This window comes from Camellia sinensis, chromosome 11 (assembly GCF_055761805.1).
Source record: "Camellia sinensis isolate YWXY chromosome 11, ASM5576180v1, whole genome shotgun sequence".
In the NCBI taxonomy this organism is placed as follows: Eukaryota; Viridiplantae; Streptophyta; class Magnoliopsida; order Ericales; family Theaceae; genus Camellia; species Camellia sinensis.
Window position 1 is genome coordinate 111230878 of NC_138971.1, and position 20275 is coordinate 111251152.

Sequence of the window (20275 nt, forward strand, 5' to 3'; positions counted from 1 at the left end):
GATTGTCTAGTTTAATAATCAAGCGTTGTTAATAGTTTTCACTCTTTTACTTTGAACCACTTACTTCTTTGGATCCTTATCTACCAAAATTGATTCCCTTTTTGGAACCCCTATCATAATCCCAAAGTACCTCTTGTTTGGACCCTCAACATTGCTGCCAACTTTCCTTTGGAAGCATTACCCCTTACACCACCTTTCCTCCAACAACCCTCCTTCCTCGTCACCCCCACCTCCAGCTGTTGCCACCACCACCTCTAATGACTCACCCTAGCCCTCTCCCATTCTCTCTAGACCCACCCCAGCCACTTAGCTTCACCTTTACCTGTGGTTGCCTCCCTAGCCCTCTTGCCGCTCTGGCAACCCCTTTTCACCTTTGTGAGGCCCTTTATGCTTGAACTATTCTCCACCCTTGCAACGCCCAAAATCGACACAAGAGAGAGAGAGAGAGAGAGAGAGAGAGAGAGAGGCTCACAATAAGTAAGGTTGGTGATGACATGCCTGGGTGAATGGAAGGGGTGAATGATGGTGGAAAGGATCGTTGGAGCTGGGATGGGCTGGAAAGGTGTTTGGTCCGAGCTAGCAAGAGTGGAGTGGGCTTAGGGTTTGAGAAGATAGGGATAAGAATAAAATGGGAATTTCATGTTAATAGGAAAAAAGAAAAAAGAAAATGGTGGGATCTAAAAATGAAATGTGAGTGCTATTAACACTATTTTTAGTTCTCGTTTGGAAACATGTTATTTTAATAATTTTTTGATTTTTTATGAAAAATAATGTACAGAAAAATAAATGGAGTGATATGACAATTTATAGTGACTTTTTAATTTTTTTTGACTAAAATATATAATTAACAAACGAAACTTTAATAATCTCATGATATTTGAAAAGGTAGATCTATTTCCATTTTTCAAGTCATATCCCAAACGTGTGGGGTAGACTTTGAGATAGAGGACAACGAAAATGGAGACTACGAATGGATCCTGTGTCCCAAACAAGCTATGGAAAATTGGAAGCGCTTATGTTAAAAGTTAATGAATAATGATAAGAAAGAGTAACAGAAACTACAAATTTAAAACGAAAGAAGAAACATTTCTATGTAAAAGAAAGAGAACAAAGGAATGAACCAAACTGCAGGCAGAATACACGTGGTCATCAATACACTCTAACAATTCACTGTCATCAATACTGCCAATCAGTTGGGACTAAGCTTCAAATACTAGAGGAAAAAAAAAAAAAGAGTTAAAACCTAGAGTTTGTTGGAATTCTCATAGCTCCAACTCCTGCCGCAACACTGCTCTGTTTTCGCCTGAAGTATATAAGTGAACTGCTTATCAACAAAAGACCCAAAATAATGCCCTGTCCAAAGTGGTTCAGAAAATGCATCAGGACAAGAAGAAAGAAATCAGTATACACCAAAAAACATAATCATCTTGTTCATATGAACTAATAAAATCAAGATTACTTGCACTTTGGGACATGGAGTCAATGAATATGATCAGAGTACAAAACTGAATTACTAATGTAAAGTGAAAAACTGATAACAAGTCAATGACACTACCAGTAAAGAAATTAGACTAAGAAATTTTATCTTCCAAAATAATCTTTTCTTTTCTTTTCTTTTTTAAATTCAACTGAGGATGACATTGTGTATTTTCAAGTTTATAATTCCTTCACTTGAGGCCTCTCCTTCAATTTCTCGATGTTGTCAATGATTCTCAGAGGAAGTGAGAAAAAAAAGGCTTGGGATGATGTCTCCACAATTAAATTCCAGGACCAAACTTAAAAAAGATTTGTTGGAAATGGGTAGTTTTCACAATTGATTTAGGCTACTGTGTGATGGCTAGTGAGGTAGTCAGTTATAGCCTTCTGGGAAGATGGCTGACACATAAATAGCTTGTGGCAGGCAGAGGAGGAAAGAGTCAAGGCAGCCTTAGAGAGAAAGAAGATGGCAGTGAAGAAAGACCGTTCAATGAAGAGGAGAGGCAAGATGATCATCAACCTTGTGCCCTCGCTTAGGCTAGACATCTACTTAGAAGGCGTTGTGGCAGCCAGAGGACCTGCCACGTGGAGACTATTTCCAAGGTGGAAAAAATGTGGGGCCTGCCACGTTGCGAGGGTGATCCATAGATAAATGATTTAGATTTTAGTGGAATTTGAAAAGATAGAAAATAGAAAATTTGTTCTTCCATTGAATGAAAAAATTAATTAATTAACTTATAAATCATAAATAGATTGCATACATGCATAGATACAATACAACACACACAAAAAAAAACCTTTTTGTATTTTTTATAATTAACCACAAAAATTGAATATAACTAGGTATAAGATACTTATTCTATAATATAACTTCAGTGGACCAATTAGCAAAAGCCTACATCAGTAATAAGTAGGGCTGTGCAAAAACCCGAATCACCCGCCTAAATTGATCAATCCGAACTCAAAATTCAAGAATTGGACGGTTTCAATATCATGGCGGTCGGCTGAGATGCATTAGACTGAAGAATTTCAATTTTTCGGATGGGTAACGGTTCCATATGCACCCCATCACCTGACACGAAATCTTATCACATTCTCTCTCTCTCTCTCTCTCTCACGTGTTAACTTCTCTCTCTCTATCCTTCGTCTCTGACCCACACTTATCACACTCTCTCATGTTAACTTATTCTCTATATCAGTCTCCAATCTCCCTCCCTCTTCTCTGCTCAACTTCTCTCTCAACAATCTATGAGTTGATGATGAAAGAAAGAATCCTAGATTGCATGATTTTTGAATGCTCATGGTGGATCCTCTCCCTTTTCCACTGAAGATGCTGAAGTGTGGGTTTGATGTTGGGTCCTGAATCTCTAGATCAATGACACTGACAGTAAATCTGTGGTGGGTCCAAACTCAAGTGTCCCCTCTCTCTTCCATTGTAGAGTAACATAGTAGATGAATCTGATTCTTTTCTAGTCTTCCAATTTTTATTTTTCTTTACACTATCTCTCAGATCTATATAAGTATGTGCATTGTGTATATATATAGATATATAGATGAATGTATGTATATGTATAAATTTGGGTTTAAACTTCAAAGAGAAAGGTAAAAGAAATGATATGTTTGATTTTTCTCCAGTGACGCAACTGAAATCCGACCATCAAACTGAATGAAAGTAACGGTCGATTTCGAATTGTAATACAGTCGGTAGTGGGTGATGAAATCTTCAACCCAAGGTAGTCAGTTTGGGTGGTGGGTCAGTGGCAAACCCAACCCGTGAATACCCCTAGTAATAAGTGCTTGTACAGTTAAAAATGTAGATTCATCCAACCAAAAAGCAAGACATAGTTAATTTGTCAGCTCAGCCACGGAGCATGGACCCAGGGCATGGTAGCGGCATACCAGTTGCACACTGATGCGACAAGTGCAACATAGAAGTGATTATAACACATCAATGTACAACCAACCAGCAATAGTATATGTTTATGTATACATACTCTGTATGAGTCTTAAACAGAATAAATATGTAGCTTTCTTTTCTATTTAGATTTTTTGATAACTAAACAAATATGTAACTGGATATATTAAATTTTCCACCAATTGCATACTCAAAATACAATGCCCAAAAAATGTCATTAGACATAATTTTTAATTTAATGTATACAACAGAGCAAGAAAAAGAAAATGGGAATAAAAAAAGATTCATTTAATATTGCATGTCTATAATTTCTTATACCATAAACTTTTCAAGCATATTCCAGCTGCATTAATGTTAAATGCTTTCAAGCACATTCTTATCCATACTAATATTGCATACTTGACTTTTTATGACCATGTGAACAAAAATAAATTTCTTTCTAAATGAATTCTATATGCATTACTTTAAGATCAGGTTGTGTCCCAAAGTACGTACCATACATGGGATACGATGTTCTTGTTGTTTTTTTTTTTTTTTTTGGTATATTGACAGCCGTAGCTTGGGGGAGGAAGACTCAAACCCTTATCTCCTAGTGACATACAGGGGTTCTAGCAAACTAGGCCAGTCCCAGTTGGTTTATAATGTTCTGAAATGCAGGAGATAGTGGCAACCCTAGTTTGAACATTCCTTCCCAATTGCTTGGTCATGGTGACTTACCTCCCTAATCCTTCATTTCACCTGCTCCCTGGCAAACTTCATAAGATGCAGAGCTGAAATGTAGGGCCCTCTATCTCTCACTCTCTAAAACTCCAGTCATAGGCACTTGCATGGTAATGTGTACAGAGAAACAGTTCCATGAATACAAGGAAGCATTGCCAAATTTTTTTAGTTTTAAGTTCTTAAAATAATTGTTCTCAATCATGGATGGATAACAGTTAGCTGTCACCACCAGTCCCACCATCATGGATGGATAACAGTTAGCAGTAAAAGACTTAAAAATAGAATTCAGGGCCATGTTCTGCTCAAAAGGGATTTAATAACGGAATGTTTCGCAGAAAATGAGATTCAGTCACACTCCTAAGTGTACTAGTGAACTCTTCAAACTGTTAAGTACTAAAGATGATACATTTTGTAGAAATCAGTAAAGCATTCAGTTTTCCGGTACATTTGGGGGCTTGACCAGCATATTTGTGGAGCGTGACCAAATCTCATATTTTGCATAACATTTCATGACTGAACTGCAAATTCAATTCTTTTCCCAGCGAATGGAATGGTTAATCATTAGATGCAACAGATTTTTCTTAATTCTGAAAATATTTCTTCAAATATTAACTCATCCTAGCACCTACACATTGTTGGCCAAACCGAGTCCGGATTTGCTAAAGCTGAAGATCTCAATTTCACGGTGAAGTTGACCCATTATCAGACTAACTTGGACTCACTTTGGTAACCTAAACCATTCATCTTATACAACTAAGAAAATTATTCATGTAAAAAATCAAGTTGATCCAACATCAATTGTCATTCTATTAGATCATTTTTGTCTATACGGCCTACATGTTTTTAAGTCCATGTTCTTCTTAGCTTATCATATGAGATGAATAGTTTAGATCATTGATTTAAGTACAATGCTCCAACTTTACTCGTGAAGTTGAAATGTTCAACTTTATCAAATCTGAACTCGGGCCAAACCTAGGTGATTGGCTAATTACCTACAGGCTCTAGACTACATGAGGCTCAGCAATTCCTTGATAACAACTATGATTATCAAAAAAAGCAAGAAAATCATGCACTTTGGTATCCCAACATTGAATCAAAGGAATATCCTACAATGCTTTATTACAGCTCCCCCCCCCCCCCCCCCCCCAAAAAAAAAAAAAAAAAAAAATCTGAAGAACCTGATGAATTTTATCAATAACCTATCACAAGATAGGGATCTTTCATCCATTTATTTAGCACTTCGACACTTCAAAATTTAGAGTCCAGAACTCCTAGGTTAATATGCGCAAGTGTTCTCATGGCATGGTATAAGAAAGGAAAATTTCGATCCAAAATATACAAGGGACAAAAAAGTGAGTTAAATGTAAAACTAATTACCCAATTTACAAAGTAAATCATACCCGCCCCCAGGGGAGGGGAGGGAGGGGGATGGATGGGGTTGATCCAATGAGAATGAACCATCTAATATGACCATTTTATTGGTTGTATTGTATTCATAAACAATTTAAACAAATACAAGAAAGATGTCAAACCCACATCCTATATAAGTGCGCACACGTGCATGTGTAATCTAATTTTTTTCAAAAGCAGCAAGTGTGTGAAGAGATAAAACAGGATCACGAAGAAAGGCATGCAACTCAAATGATGAACATACCTCGAAACCAATTACTGACAGCTTCTCTTCGTTAATCGGTGGTATACAGCTTCTGTAAGTAATATAAGGTTGTGACCCACCCACTGATGTGGATGAATCAGCAAGTAAGCTTCTCTGTCTTATTGAAGTATATGACTCTTCTGCATTGTGCAACATCACATGTAGTTTTTCTTTGGCACTATTGTTTTCAAGAGTGGACCGATTTGGCTGAGCTTTTTTGCTGTTTACTTGATTTGTACCAGCTTCAATTTTCACACATTTCAAAGGAATACGATAACCAGTTTCACTGCAGCGATATTTTTCATCATTCTACAAGAAAACATGCAACACAGCAACTAAGTAAGAATGTGACACAGATAAGAAGCAAAATGGATGTCACAAAATTTAGAATGGGTGCTGTGTTTATTAATCTTTATAACATGGATGCTATAGTCCGTTTTTTTTGTTTTTATTTTTATTTTTATAGATGTATTAGGCGGAAAAAAGGGGAGGGGGGGGGGGGGGGGGGGAAGGCTCCAGGGGGGGTGCCCAACCCATTTGATTATATTAGACAAAGAAAGGTTGATTATAAGTTTAACATATATACTAACCGAACCCTGCAAATAGGTTTACTTTCTTTGTATTCCCAGACTACATTTTTAAATCTCTCCTAACTAAATTTGTAAATTGTCAGGACTAGTATACCACTGATACAACAAATGCCTTCCATATTGATAACTAAGCAGCAGTCTTGTTTTTTGGAATGTGTACTATTGCACAGCATATATAAAAACACGTAGAGATAAAATATGAAAAATGTCTGTATGGACTAGGCTACAAAAACTAGAGTGCAGATTACACCATTCAAATTAGATGGCCAACTTTTTCAGTGTCCTAATCAGTACATATGATCTTCAGTGGGAACCAAAAACTGGTCATGCTAAAGATGTGAACAACGAATTACCACAAAAACATCACACACAACTGTCATTGCAAAGGAAGGAGTAGCAAACTTGCCATTCAGAATCATATCATAGACATAATAGCTATCAAATATATTTTCCCTTTCAAAATCCATTTAACAGAAATAGCTTAAGAAACATAGCTGTTGCAAAACCAGACCTTTTCTACCTCACCACATTGGCATTCATGTGCTCTGGATGCATCTAGAAGAAGAAACGTAAGGCAAAATAGAGGCAACCCCATGCATGAGACTCCTGCTAAAGCAGGGTCTGGGGAAGGCAAGCTAACGACAATTACTAATTTATTAAAAGCCATTGTTAACTTAATATGCAGCATGCAGCCATCTATGAGACAACTGCCAAGAAGTTGATATGGAAAAGTGACAAGGAACATACAAATTAAATATGAAAAACAGGGGGCAAAATTCATTTTACATCCTTGTGGTTCAGCCCATGTGTGGATTACCTCCTATCATTTAGAAATAACCACAGGTTCGTGGATTGAAGTGTGCTACCAGTCATACTGTCCAAGTTAACAACAAGTGTGAAACACTTGTCACTGCCAGAACATGAGGAGGCTATGTGCTTATTTCCGAATGTCATGGAGTAAAGCACAAGGGGTTAAAGTTAACTTTGCCTCCTAATGAAATGACAAAAATGTCCATGGTTTGGTTCACACAATGAGGTTACTTATTTATAAGGGTATTTTAATATTTTCTCCCAAGTCCTACGGGCCTAATAGTAGACTTTAGTCCACAAACCACATGGGGGTTATGTGTTTATTTCTAAATGATAGAGGGTTATGTGAACATAGGCCAAACCACGAATAAAGTGGAATATGCCCCAAAAAACGCAAGTCTACTGAATATTGTAGCATAAAATGTGATCTTGGTGAGCAGATTGCAAAATGAAGGTAAGAAAAATAATTTAAAAATCCTAGGATGCAAATTAATAAGAGATCTCATGGTTGGACATGAGTGACAGGATTTTGTTGGTATTGGATAAATCCTTTAACCAAGCTGATTAATTTGTAGTATAAAGGCAACTACATTAACAAGAATAGTGAAGGGGAAGTGTGAGTGTAAGTAATCACTTCGGAAATGTGTAGAGAAGTCCTACGATAAAATAATGAAGCTAATGGCCTCATTTTTTCTTCATCTTGATGATCACAATGTCGCTACTCTCCACATTAATGACAATTAACCTATTTATACATCAAAGGTTCAAACAAACAATGGCCTCGTTTGGGAAGTTTGCTATTTTGGTAGACTATTTTAGTTTTTAGCTATTTTAGTAGGTCAAAATATTTGTGTTTGAGAAGATAGTTGGATTTTTTTGTAGTTGGATATGATGTTTGTGAGAGAAAAAAGTGAAATGATTATGGCTTTGATGTCAGTTAGGAGCTTTTTCTTGTTGTCTTCTCACTGTTTTGTATTTAGAGGATGCCTCATCCTCTTCTCTCCTTTTTCAGTTTTATTAATAAAGCTTTTGTTGTTGATAAAAAAAAAAAAATTTATGGCTTTGATGTGACATTTTGTCTTATTGGTTATTTTATCTTATTTTGTCTTTTTGTGGATTTTGGCAACAAAAAAAAAAAAAAACCTAAAATTTGCTTCCTGAACACCCCTAATATATCACTCATTGTTTACCAAAATTTCAATAATGCAAGGCAAGTAGGGCTAGTAGGCAAGGCTTCAAATAATTTTATTCCTTATTATATTAGTAGTTCAAAAATAAAATATCAAAAAAATAGGGCAAATTACATATACTTCCCTCGAGGTTTAGCTAAATTACAGATACCCCCTTGAGGTTTCAAAAATTATAGATACCCCCTGAGGTTTATATTTTCATAACAAATTGCCCCCTGAAGTTTATATTTTCATAACAATTTACCCCCTAATTTGTTATGCAAATAGTACCTTTAGGGGGGTATCTGTAATTTCTCAAACCTCAGGGGATATCTATAATTTTGCTAAATTTCGAGGGGGGTATATGTAATTTGCCCAAAAAAGTAAAAAAATAATATTATTTGAAAGTAATGAATGGTTGTTTCCCAAATGCATGGATTGTTTATAGAATATTATTAATTATATAAGTTACAATTGCTTCTACCAAAAGAAACTTTTCAAAGTTGAAGTTGATCAAATCTTACATTACGTCAAACATGTCACAACAAAGATTGGGGCCAATCCCTCTCCTCCGAAAACCCTATCTCTCTCTCTCTCTCTCTCTCTCTCTCTCTCAATCCTTCATCCCTACACCCCGAGCATCACTACTGGCTGGCCACGGTTGGCTGCCCTCTCTTTCTCTCTGCATGGTTGTGCATTTTCTTTTCAATAAACTTGAACCCTCATAGTATTTCCCACCATCTTCTCAACTAATCTAGTCTTTAGATTTGCTTAGGGTGTTTTTTGTTCTTTAGTTTTGATGTTGGGTGTTCGATTTTGGGAGTTTGCTAGGGGTATTTAGGTTATGGGCAATGTTTTGAAAAGTGGTTGCAGTCGCCGTAACGGCTGCAGTGATGTGATAGCGGTTGCGAGGTGTAAAGGCCGTAGCGTAACGGTTGCAGTAACCGGAACCGTAATTTTTTTTAAATTTTTTGCACAATTTGAAGAAACCTTACCGATGCGAATATATATATATATATATGTTTTTTCATAATCACATTATTGGAGTTTAAAATAAATTTTGATCAATTTTTGTTAATTTTTAAATATGATCCGATATATTTCATATTTTCAAATCATTATAAGAGGAGTTTTTTACATTTTATTTTAATAGTTAATGATTTTAAGAATAATTGATTTTAAATGTCTACAAATTATTTTTTATCAATACCTAAATTTACTATTCACAATTATAAATTTGTGCCATAAATTAAAAAAAAAAATTATAAAGAAAAAAAATGCATATAAGATTTTTTCTTTAGGTTTGGATCACTTAAGTATTTGTTCTTTTTTTGTAAGTTTTTGTTTTGTTTTTTGTTTTTTTTTTTTGGAAAAAGAAAGCTATTCAGAATATTGTAAAAGGGTGCAATGGTATCTAATGGACTGTTGCAGCCGTTACGGTACACCAAAACGGCCGTTACATGTGAATTTCCTTCACACCGCTATAGCGGCCGTAACGGGCATCACAACCGTTATGTAACAACATAACGGTTGTGGCCACTTTTTAAAACCTTGGTTATGGGTGGTAGCAGTTAGGGAGGAAAGGGAGAGGTGGTTTTAGACCTATCATTTTCGGCGGACTCAAATCTCTCATTTCTGACAGTCGACGGTTCCAAATATCTTTGAATGGGTGTTGTTTGGGTGTATGGATGTTGTATGGGTGTAGTTTGGTGGTTGATGGGCTTAGATTGTGTTCTAGATCTACAGTTTTCAGTGGTTTCAGATGGGTGTTGTTTGGGTGTTCGGCGGCTCCATATATACCATGGTGAGGAGCGACGTAGGTGTGAGAGGGTTTATGTAGTGGTGGTAAAGGCGAAACATGGGAGAAGTTTAGGGGCTATAGTGGCAAAATAGGGGAGCTCCAACAAAGAATAAGGAGCAAGTTGTTTGCAAAGAAGTTGGGTTTACATCGTGGTGCTGTTTGCAGCAGGTTTTGTTTGCAAGCATAGGAAGAGGAGTTTAAACAAAGTGTCTTCTTTAGGGGTGGAAGGGTTGCGCGTGTTCTTGTTCTGCAGTGGGCGAGTGGGAGTTTCAGCAAAGCATTGCGGGGAATAATTTTTTGACACAGACATGCGGCAGAATTTTTTGGAGGCTTCAAATATTTTGGATTGTGCAGTTAAGATCTTCTTAAGTTTTTTTTTTTTTTTTTTTTTTTTTTTTTTTTATATATATATTTATTGTAGTTGCTTTGTTTTGTTTTGTTGTCTTTAATTTAAAAAAACTCATGAGGCCGAGGGGTTGGTTCTAAGGATGCAAGCTGCAGTAGTAGGGGAGTTTGCACTCTCCAAATCTCTCTTGGTGCATTTTATTTCCTTGTACTTTATTTTGCCAACCAAAAAAATGTCACGAGAAAGATTGAATATAATAGTTATGTTATCCATTGAAAATAATATGGTAGATAAGCTAGATTATGCAAGATCAATTAGTAATTTTACCACTAAAAATGCAAGAAAAGTAATGTTTAAGTGATACCAAACTACAGTTGATGGATACCAAGACCATATTTTTATCTTTTTGAGTTCTTGTATACAAATTAAGTGCTTTAATATTCAAGCAACTTTATGTTGATACTAGGAAGTAGGCAATGCAAAATCTAGAATGATAATATAATTGTTCCAAGTCTGCTTTAAAAATAAGCATTGTCAAGCAAGACAGAATTCACAATCACAACAATCAACTAAGTTTCAGCATATTTCAATCAACACAAATCAATTCAATACAGAAACTACTCTAACACACATTCAAATAACCCTAAAACTCATCAAATTGAACTGATATCGATCCAATTAATTAGGAAAAACTTGAAATGAGAGAGAAACCTTTTCGGAGTAAAGGCAGGCAACACAGGGTCCAGAAGGAGAGCAATCGAAAGTGACGTTTCCACCAGAAGGGGTTTCCTTGAAACCCATCAGAACTCGACGCCCTCTGATTCCTACTTCTTCTTCTTCTCTTCTTCCTCTACTTCTGCGCAAAATTCAAATCAAAATCAAAATACAAGCTTTGAATTCACTTGTTTCAATCATTAATCTACAAAATAAAACAGAGAGAGAGAGAGAGAGAGAGAGGTGTTTTTACGATTCATGCCCTAATGCGAGATCGGTAGATAAGGAGAACAGAGAGAGAAGAAATAGAAGAAACGATGACAAGTTTGAAGAAGAAGCCATGGCTTTGCTTGTTGCTTCTCTCTCCTCTCCTCCCTCCGATTCTTACAGAAGGGGAAGATACACAACACCAGCCATGAACCAAGCCGGGCCCGGTTCAGCCCGGGTCTATGTTATTTAAAAAAGAAAAAAGAAAAAAGAAGAAGGGTAAATTACAAATATACCCCTATATTTGTTTAAAATACAATTGTCCCTTATAATTTTGAAATTATATTTGTTTCTTGAAATTTTTAATTTTATAACAAATGACCTTAAGTTAATTCTATTAAGGCCACTTTCAGGAAGGCAAAAAAACAAAGAAAAGAAAAAAAAGAAGCCAATTTATTGATTTATTTAGATCATATTATCTCTCTAATTTTTTGTAATTTTTTTTTTTCATAATAAGGCCTCATTTGGCATGTAACAATTTTAATCTAAAAGTCAAAAAATTATTAAAAAAATCAAAAAGTCTATAAAATATTCAAAAAAAGTCAAAGATTTTATTTTCTCTTTACTTTTTGCAGTTCTTTTCATAAAAAATTAAAAAGTCATTCTAAACATACTAGTTACTTTTATCTCATATTTTAGTCAAAAAACTAAAAAATTACTTAAATAGTTTATTCTCAAATAAGACCTAAGTCAATAAAAAAGTCACTTTTCAAAATAAGCCTAAATAATAAAATCTGACAAGAGATTATTTATAATTTTTTAAATTACAGAAATCAATTCTTATTTTAAATAATTTTCAAAAAATGTATTTATAATTTACCAAAAAAATGAATACAAAATTCGGCCTAAAATGATATTTTATGATCCCAGTGCAAAACCATTAAATATTTCAATAAAAATAAATAAATAAATAAGATTATGATTTCAATAAAAAAAAAAAATAAGATTACAATTTTTTTTGGGTAATATTTCTTTAAAAGAAAATTATTATTTTACTATTAAGGGTAGTTTTGGAAATTAACTATTTTAGTTAATTTATTTATTTTTTTTAACAAAAAATCGTAAAAAATAAAATAAAAAAAGAATTGATTTTTTCATTTTTTAACTAAGTGATTGTCAAAACACTTCTAAATAACCACTTCTAAATAACTACTGTAAATCATTTTAGACAAAACTATCCCCACTTGCCAATCACGTTTCAACAACATTTTTCACAATTCTTGACTCATTTGAAATTTTTTTAACTCAATTATAGCTTTTGATTTGGATTTTATATATATATTTCAAATTGTTTCATTAAGATTTACTACAAGACAAGATGTATGATATATATGAAAATTCTTTAAAAAAATATTGACCAAATTTTACTATGTTCTATGTTAAATGAAATTTCACTTCAAACAGTGATTCACTATCAAATTGTCATTATCTTCACTTTGTTAAACACAATGAAATTTTCACTATGTTGAACACAGTAAAAATTTCATTGTCCTCGCCATAGTAAAGTTTTCAATTAATGGTTAAATTAGGTCCTCATTTTCAAATTAAAGGCTTCAAAGTAAAATTTTTAAAACAAAGAAATTATACTGTTTTAGCACAATGTTTTTTGTGTAAAAAAGCACACTGCCTGTTGCTTTGAACAAATAAGAATGGTGGACGTGTATCCACAAAAGACAAAATAAGCTATTTTAGCCACAACAAATAAAACATCACATCCAACCCATAATCATTACACTCTTCTCTCACAAAAAAAGTCAAAAAAGCCAAAAAGCCAAAAAGCCCTTCCCAAACCAAGCTTTTTAGCCCAGGCTAAAATAGCCAAAAAAGCCAAAAAGCCAAAAAGCTAACCCACTTCCCAAACGGAGGCTTAAAAGTGTGACTGAAATTCGTTCAGTATGCACTTCTTGTAGGATATGTATCATATATATCTTATTATATAACTAGTATATACTCGTGCCTAAAGGTATGGTGTAAATAATATTGAGATTAAAATGTAGTTGTGATTTGTACGTATCATATTAAAATTAGTAGAGTCTGTAGCGCCTGATAAAAGTTCAAGTCAGCACTCCTATCATTAGTTTGTAGCTAACACCTAATACCTTGGTGAGTGTTATAGTACCCCGAACCACAAATGTCTGATTGAAATAATATAATTCATAGAACATAAATACCATAACCTCGCAAATAGTAGTCTTTAGAAATTATTTACAAATTAAGATACGGAAATCAAATATTTTGAAATAATTTTCCAATCAAGATACGAAAAGTATTGAAAAACTAAATGCATCATATCATAAAGAAGAAATCAACTCTATGCTATAGCATCCCAACAATATAGAAATACATTTTTCATAAAACCGCTTATGAAAAACCACTTAAATGGTAAAAAAAATAATTCCTGCAACTCATTTAGTTTGTCAAATTAATGTGAAAATCATCAATTACATCAATTATAGAATACAAATTGCTGCTTTACAAAATAGACAAATTAAAAAGATTTTAAAGTCATCTAATAGCCACCAAATATTGCTAGTATCAATACTTGAAAGAAAATATATAGTAAGAAGAGTAAATTAAATAAGAAAAATTATAAATATGTGATAACTTTACAAAATATTTAAAAACTCGCTGATTTGTAATTTTCTCGATGAAATAAGAAGATGAGTAAAGAGACTCCATATTACAGTTTGGTGCAAATCTCCATCATCTTATGAAAATAAAAGAGAACATAATTTTATACAAAAAGGGAGAAAAAAAAAGTGTATACAAAGTAGTGACAACTGACATGTCCAAAGTAGTGACAACTTACATGTCCAAAGTAATAACTCAATTGTAATAAACTGATTCAAAATAAAAGATCAAGTCAGTACTCTTACCATTAGTTTGTGGCTAAGACTTGATACATTGGTGAGTATCACAATACCTCAAACTACAAATATCTGATTGAAATAATATAAAACAGACAACATGGTGTATAACCTGACAAATAGTAGTCTATAGAAATTGTTTACATATGAAGATACGGAAATTAAATCTCAAAGAATAATTTTCCAATCAATCTGAAGAAAGTAGTGACACCTCAACAAAAAATAGACAATCTATATAACAAAACACACGAATTGTCACCCTAAAACAGTGAATTTTGCAGTCAATTATAAATTGAAAAACTAAATGCATAGCATCCCAGTAATAAAACCGCTTATGAAAAACTGCTTAAACGGTGAAATTTAATTTTGTAAAAAAAATAATTCCTGCAACTAATCTAGTGTGTCAAATTAATGTGAAAATCATCAATTACATCAACTATAGACAACTTTAGAATATAAATTGTTGCTTTAAGAAATAGCCAAATTAAAAAGATTTAAAGTCATCCAATAGCCATCAACTGATCTTAACATGTTTTCCTCCTCTAATCTTAACATAGTCCCACTCCCTTGATCTTAGCATATTCCCCTCCTCTAGTTTTACTACCTTCTTCGAAGCACTTGAAAAAAAATGAGCACACATGTTTTCCCTTGCCAACTGAACCATATTTTTTAAATAATCAACTCCCAAGTAGAAAGAACACTAGGACAACAAAGGCAATATACTATGATTATGTTGTGTTTTATTTTCATTGATAAAATAAAAGAGAGACATCATAATAAAACGTCAATTTCCAGTTCATGTTATATCAAATCCATTTAACCAAGTCAACAATATCCAAGACACATGTCAAAACATAGAGTTGTAACTGAATATACCAATCAAGTAAAGGGTTGAACACATGACTTTTAGGTGTAATTAAAACATGATCTCTTTCATAAACACTGCAAGTAAACCCAAACAAATTTGTCCCAAAAAAAACAAAAACAAAACCAAAAAGTAAACTAACCAAAAACAGAGCTCCCGGTTAAAATTTTTAAAAAATAATAAATAAATAAATAAATAAAAATGGAAGTAATAAATAGACCAAGCAACCATATGACATATTGCAGTGCACCCTAAACAAATGTTCTACAATAGGAAATGATAATATTAAATCTTAGAAATGACAATATTAAATCTTAAAAAATTTCATGAACTAAAAAAAAAAACTTACACAATTTCATTCACAATGGAAGCCAATTACTCTATTAAAGAATCTAGATACCTTTAATGGGTTAACATGCTGTAATGAAATGCTACAAACAGATATTGCAACAAAAACAAAAAACAATTTTAATAAATTAATAGGTACCAAAAATATATTGCTCAAATCCGCCCTAACACAATCTATAAATTGTGCATTTATAAGTACAAAAGGAAAGCAAAAGGTATAGAGTTTCAAAAGCAGAATAATATCAAACAATAGTAATTTTTCAAAAGGAGCATGAGAAACAGCTGACCTTAGATACATTTTATTGGTACAAAGGAGAATGAATCCTGTTCTAAGAAAGAAACATGTTCTAGATGAGAAATCAAACACACCTAAAAACACCCATATAGAGATGTTCCAATTTAACGTGTGCATCTTTAGACAAAAATAAAGCCATTAAATTAACTGGAAGCAAAAAAATAAATTATGATTTGCCACTACATAATCCAAATAAACATTATATTAAACACACTTAAATCAAACTTAGCTATACTGGAAACGCAAAAATATAGGGGAATAAAAGGCTTCACAAAAATATTTGAAATGCAACAAAGTCCACATAGGTGGAAAGCTTTACAAAAAGTGGGTCATAGCTATCGTCTACTTTACAAAATGTGTATACTTTACAAAAATATGTATTTGATAATGTCTTCAAATTTGTTCTTTCCCACAATTCTTATAAACGTCTTATCAATTTTCGAAAGGTCTTCATAACAAAACTTTAGGGTAAACAATATTTGTAGTGGAATTTGGCTCATCATTGGGGAGGAGGATACTTATACGATCGAAAGATGTGCATCTGGATAATGCCACGTATAGTCGCCCATGACTAAAAACAGGTGTATGCAAATCAACCCCAACAAATTTCACAGATTGTCCTTGAGATTTATTAATGGTCAAGGCATATGCCAATCGAATTGGAAATTGACGTCTTGTCATTCGAAAAGGCATTTCTGCAGAAGACGGAGTCAATGATATCCTTGGTATAAATTGCCAAATTGCCAAACTTCTCTCCAGTTAAGATTCGAGTTTCAATTATGCGAGTGTCGCACCTTGATACCATCAATCTTGTGCCATTACACAGTCCATCTTTCGGTGCAATGTTTCTTAATAACATTATTGGACAACCCACTTTCAACTCTACCTTAAAAGCTGGTAGCCCAGGAGGATCCATTGAATTTAAAAACTCATTAGGATATCTGTTTGTAATGGAAGGATCAATTTCATTATCTTCAGCCATCTTATCTGCAGCAAGATACGTATATGTATTCCCTGGAAAAATATTCAATGTAGTAATATTGATAGCACTGACATCATCATTTCGTGCAGAAAGAATTGTACGTTCCGTTAAGAATGATGGGGTTGATGTATCTGCCACATCCAATTGTGGATAAACTGCTGAGAGTAATTCCTTTAGATCCTGGCAGTTGTGTATTGTTGATGGAATTTTAATGATTTCTTATAGATTGGTTCCAACCTAATAAATAAAATAAAATAAATTAAAAAAAATGGTATAATCAAAGTATCCTCAAATGGTATAATCAAAGTTCGAATAAGTATTACCTCCGTCAAGAATTTTGCAAAAATAGCATTTCCAAGGTTTGCATGATTCAAGCGCATATTCAAATCTAAAGATAAAACATGTAGATCCTTCCTCAAAACAAAGTGTCTCAATGATGCATTCACAATTTGCTCACGAACTCTTTTGGTTATAACTGGTAAGAATTGTCAAAAGTCTCTACCAAGAACAACAGTGATACCCCCAAATGGCTTTTCACAATCACAAATATCTCGAAGTGTGCGATCAATTGCCTCAACACAATGTCTATGTTACATAGGAACTTCATCCCAAATTATGAGTTTTGTTTCTCTAAACAATTCAGCATGTAAAGATTGCTTGCTAAACCCACAAACTGAATTTTCCAAGACATCCAATAGAATGGAAAATGTTGAATGTGCAGTGCGACCTCATACTAATAGCAATGATGCAATTCCAGATGAAGCCACGGTAACAACAATATGGCCAAGGTTGCGACATTTTAATGCAATCGTATTGTACAAAAATATTTTTCTTGTTCCGGCACCCCCATTCAAAAAGGAAATAGTCCCTTTACTTTCAAAGACCGAAGAAGTGATTGCGTTATAAGCAATTCGTTGTCCATTATTGAGGCGATCAATAGTAATTTGCACATCTGTTTGTTGTGCCTCATTCTGTAGTTGTTGATGTTCAAATATCAATCGGTTACCAACTGTTGCGCTCCAATTTGCTGTAGGTTGTGGCATGGACGGGAAGTCATTTAAACTCTTTCCTGATTCTTGAAGCATTTGATTCAAAAGATATAAACCATAATCTTCAATTTGAGCCTCAGTTGGGTTAGAAATGGCAAACAATGTACGAAGCTTATATGCAAGATCATCACAGATATGCATTGAAAATTGATTCCATAACGCATGTGGTTGTAGTGGAAACCATTGGGTCAGAATAATACAAAATAATCTCCTCAATTGATATCTGGTTTGCATAACTGCAACCTCTTTCAGGCACTGTATCCATTCTTCATCATCTTCTGAGAGTCCTCTTGCAACACATGCTGATTTAAACGTCTCATGCAAAACATTGTTAACTGTACGTAAACATTGAAACGATCTTGGTCCTTTTGACAACAGTTAACAACAAACGCAGATAAAATCTTTCACCACAGTTGGGGCTGGCAAAGTACATTCTACTAATTGCATATCCATGTTCTCTTGGTTTCCATCTATGTTCTGACTTGAGCCAAACAAAATGTTGCGGAAATTCTTGGTAAGCGAATTGGCATTCATTTTCATTGGAAGCACAATAATAAAAAAAAACCAGTAAGAGTCGATTTTTGTTGCGCAGCTCTAGAAAGAATCATTTCCAATAAGTCATTAGGATTGAAAAGAACACGATGCATTCTGGGTAGATGAAGTGCCAAGCGAACAACTGTTGGCATCTCTATATACAAATGATGACCGAATATTCGCCAAGTAGCTTCTGGTGGTCCAATATACCTCGCATCAAGATATTGTTGGATCTCATTAATCAATCCCAAAACCATTGTTGTGCAATTACAACCCTTGTAAATGCACTTATGTATATACTTAACACATCTCACTCCAACACAAACTTCTACATTTATATGACAGTTGAACCATTTAGAAAGATATGCATTGTATGGTACAACATCCCTGTTATCAACTTCCTGTCCTCTCAGAGTATATACTTGACCACTATTGCGACGACGATAGATTGGATATCCATCTTGGTCCATAGTTGTTGATTCTTCAAAGGCTCGAGGGTATTTCTTAGTACATCTACCATTTTCCATACATGGTTCTTGGGGATTTCGAGCACCACATGGTCCATGTACCATGCAACACTTGACAGTTTCAAAAAGTGTAAGCTCATCTTTTACATCTGGAAATTCTGCACAAACTAATTTGTCTACTTGAGCACATGTTCGAATTTTGTCTGGACCATTAAGAAAGAGAAGCGCATGCATATGTGGTAGGCCTCGTTTTTGGAATTCAATTGTAAAAACATGTGCAACTTTATTACCGAACACTTTGTTTGTCTCTATCTCCTTCGTCAAACACGTTTTTTTTAGCTCAAAAACACAGGCAATCAAATCGGGACAATCAATAGCTTTTTGGTGTGGTAATAATGCTGAAGTAATTTCTGGCCAATTGAGATTTGCAGTCATGGTGAGAAAAATATCTGGGTGCTGGTTGTATCACGTGATAGCCATTGAATCTTGAAAGATTTTAAACATATGTCTAGGACTACCAGTAAATGAAGATGGCAAAATAAACCTTTGACGAATTTGATTAGGTCGCAAGTCATCTGGATCAATATCGCTTAAATCTTGGTAAAGTTCAGCCCAAATTTTCTTTGATTAAGCTTGTAGTACGTCAATCGATTTTGCTCAGTTGCAACCCAAGCATCTACCAAAAACTCTTGGAATAGTTTTCCACCTCTCAAAATTGTTGAATACTCTGTAGGTCTCTCAAACAAACGATAACTATAAAAATTCATTTGAGTAAGTCGATCAGTTGAAGGCCGATTATGTTTAACGTCCCACAATTTCAACTCAGGTTCCCATCCGAGCTCACCATACGGAAATAATAAAACATAATGTAATGGCAAATACGTTGGGTGACATTCATTAATTTGTATCAGTTCATTATTTCCCTATAGATGTAAAACAACATCTCTCATTCCAGTAACCTCGGTTCCACCACCTGGTATTACAACTGCAATCTCATCAGCAGTTGGTAGGTTATACCGTCGTCGATCTGTTGCTGAACTGTAGTGAAGATGAACAGGAAGATTTTGTCCAGTGAAGGCTAATTGATTCAAAATTGCATGGGCCTGGCGAAATTTGTCTACAAATGCATTAACTTGCAACAAACTATCTTGAATAGTTTTGAGAACATCCCTTCGTGAGGATTTCTACGATTTTGAACTTCTAAAGCTGAATCAAGATCATACATGTACAACTGAGCATAAGTCGCATCCTGACCTGGTTGTGGTAGAAGTGATCCTGTTCGATGTCGTAATTCCCCATGTATAATAAATGATTTAGGGCCGCTTCCCCTTAGTACTCTTGGATCTAATGTAGTGCCAAGACTTGTAAAAGTATTGGCTGCATTGTATACTCGAGTATAACGTCGA

General features: G+C 34.2%; 2 protein-coding genes across 2 annotated transcripts; both read right to left on the bottom strand.

Annotated features, from left to right (window-relative positions):
- Window positions 1-1016: 1016 nt before the first annotated feature.
- On the bottom strand, window positions 1017-11630 carry LOC114270400 (structural polyprotein). The gene is made up of 4 exons (XM_028211874.2): window positions 11449-11630; window positions 11193-11337; window positions 5766-6074; window positions 1017-1353 (listed from the first exon to the last, which is right to left on the bottom strand). Exons 1-4 carry the CDS (start codon window positions 11535-11537, stop codon window positions 1237-1239), a joined length of 660 nt encoding a protein of 219 aa, XP_028067675.2. The 5' UTR covers window positions 11538-11630; the 3' UTR covers window positions 1017-1236.
- A 4838-nt stretch (window positions 11631-16468) lies between these two features.
- Window positions 16469-19304, bottom strand: LOC145802554 (uncharacterized). The gene is made up of 4 exons (XM_082895281.1): window positions 18434-19304; window positions 17694-17888; window positions 17143-17294; window positions 16469-16999 (listed from the first exon to the last, which is right to left on the bottom strand). The coding sequence occupies exons 1-4, from the start codon at window positions 19302-19304 to the stop codon at window positions 16469-16471; spliced, it is 1749 nt and encodes a 582-aa protein (XP_082751407.1).
- Between the last annotated feature and the right edge of the window lie 971 nt (window positions 19305-20275).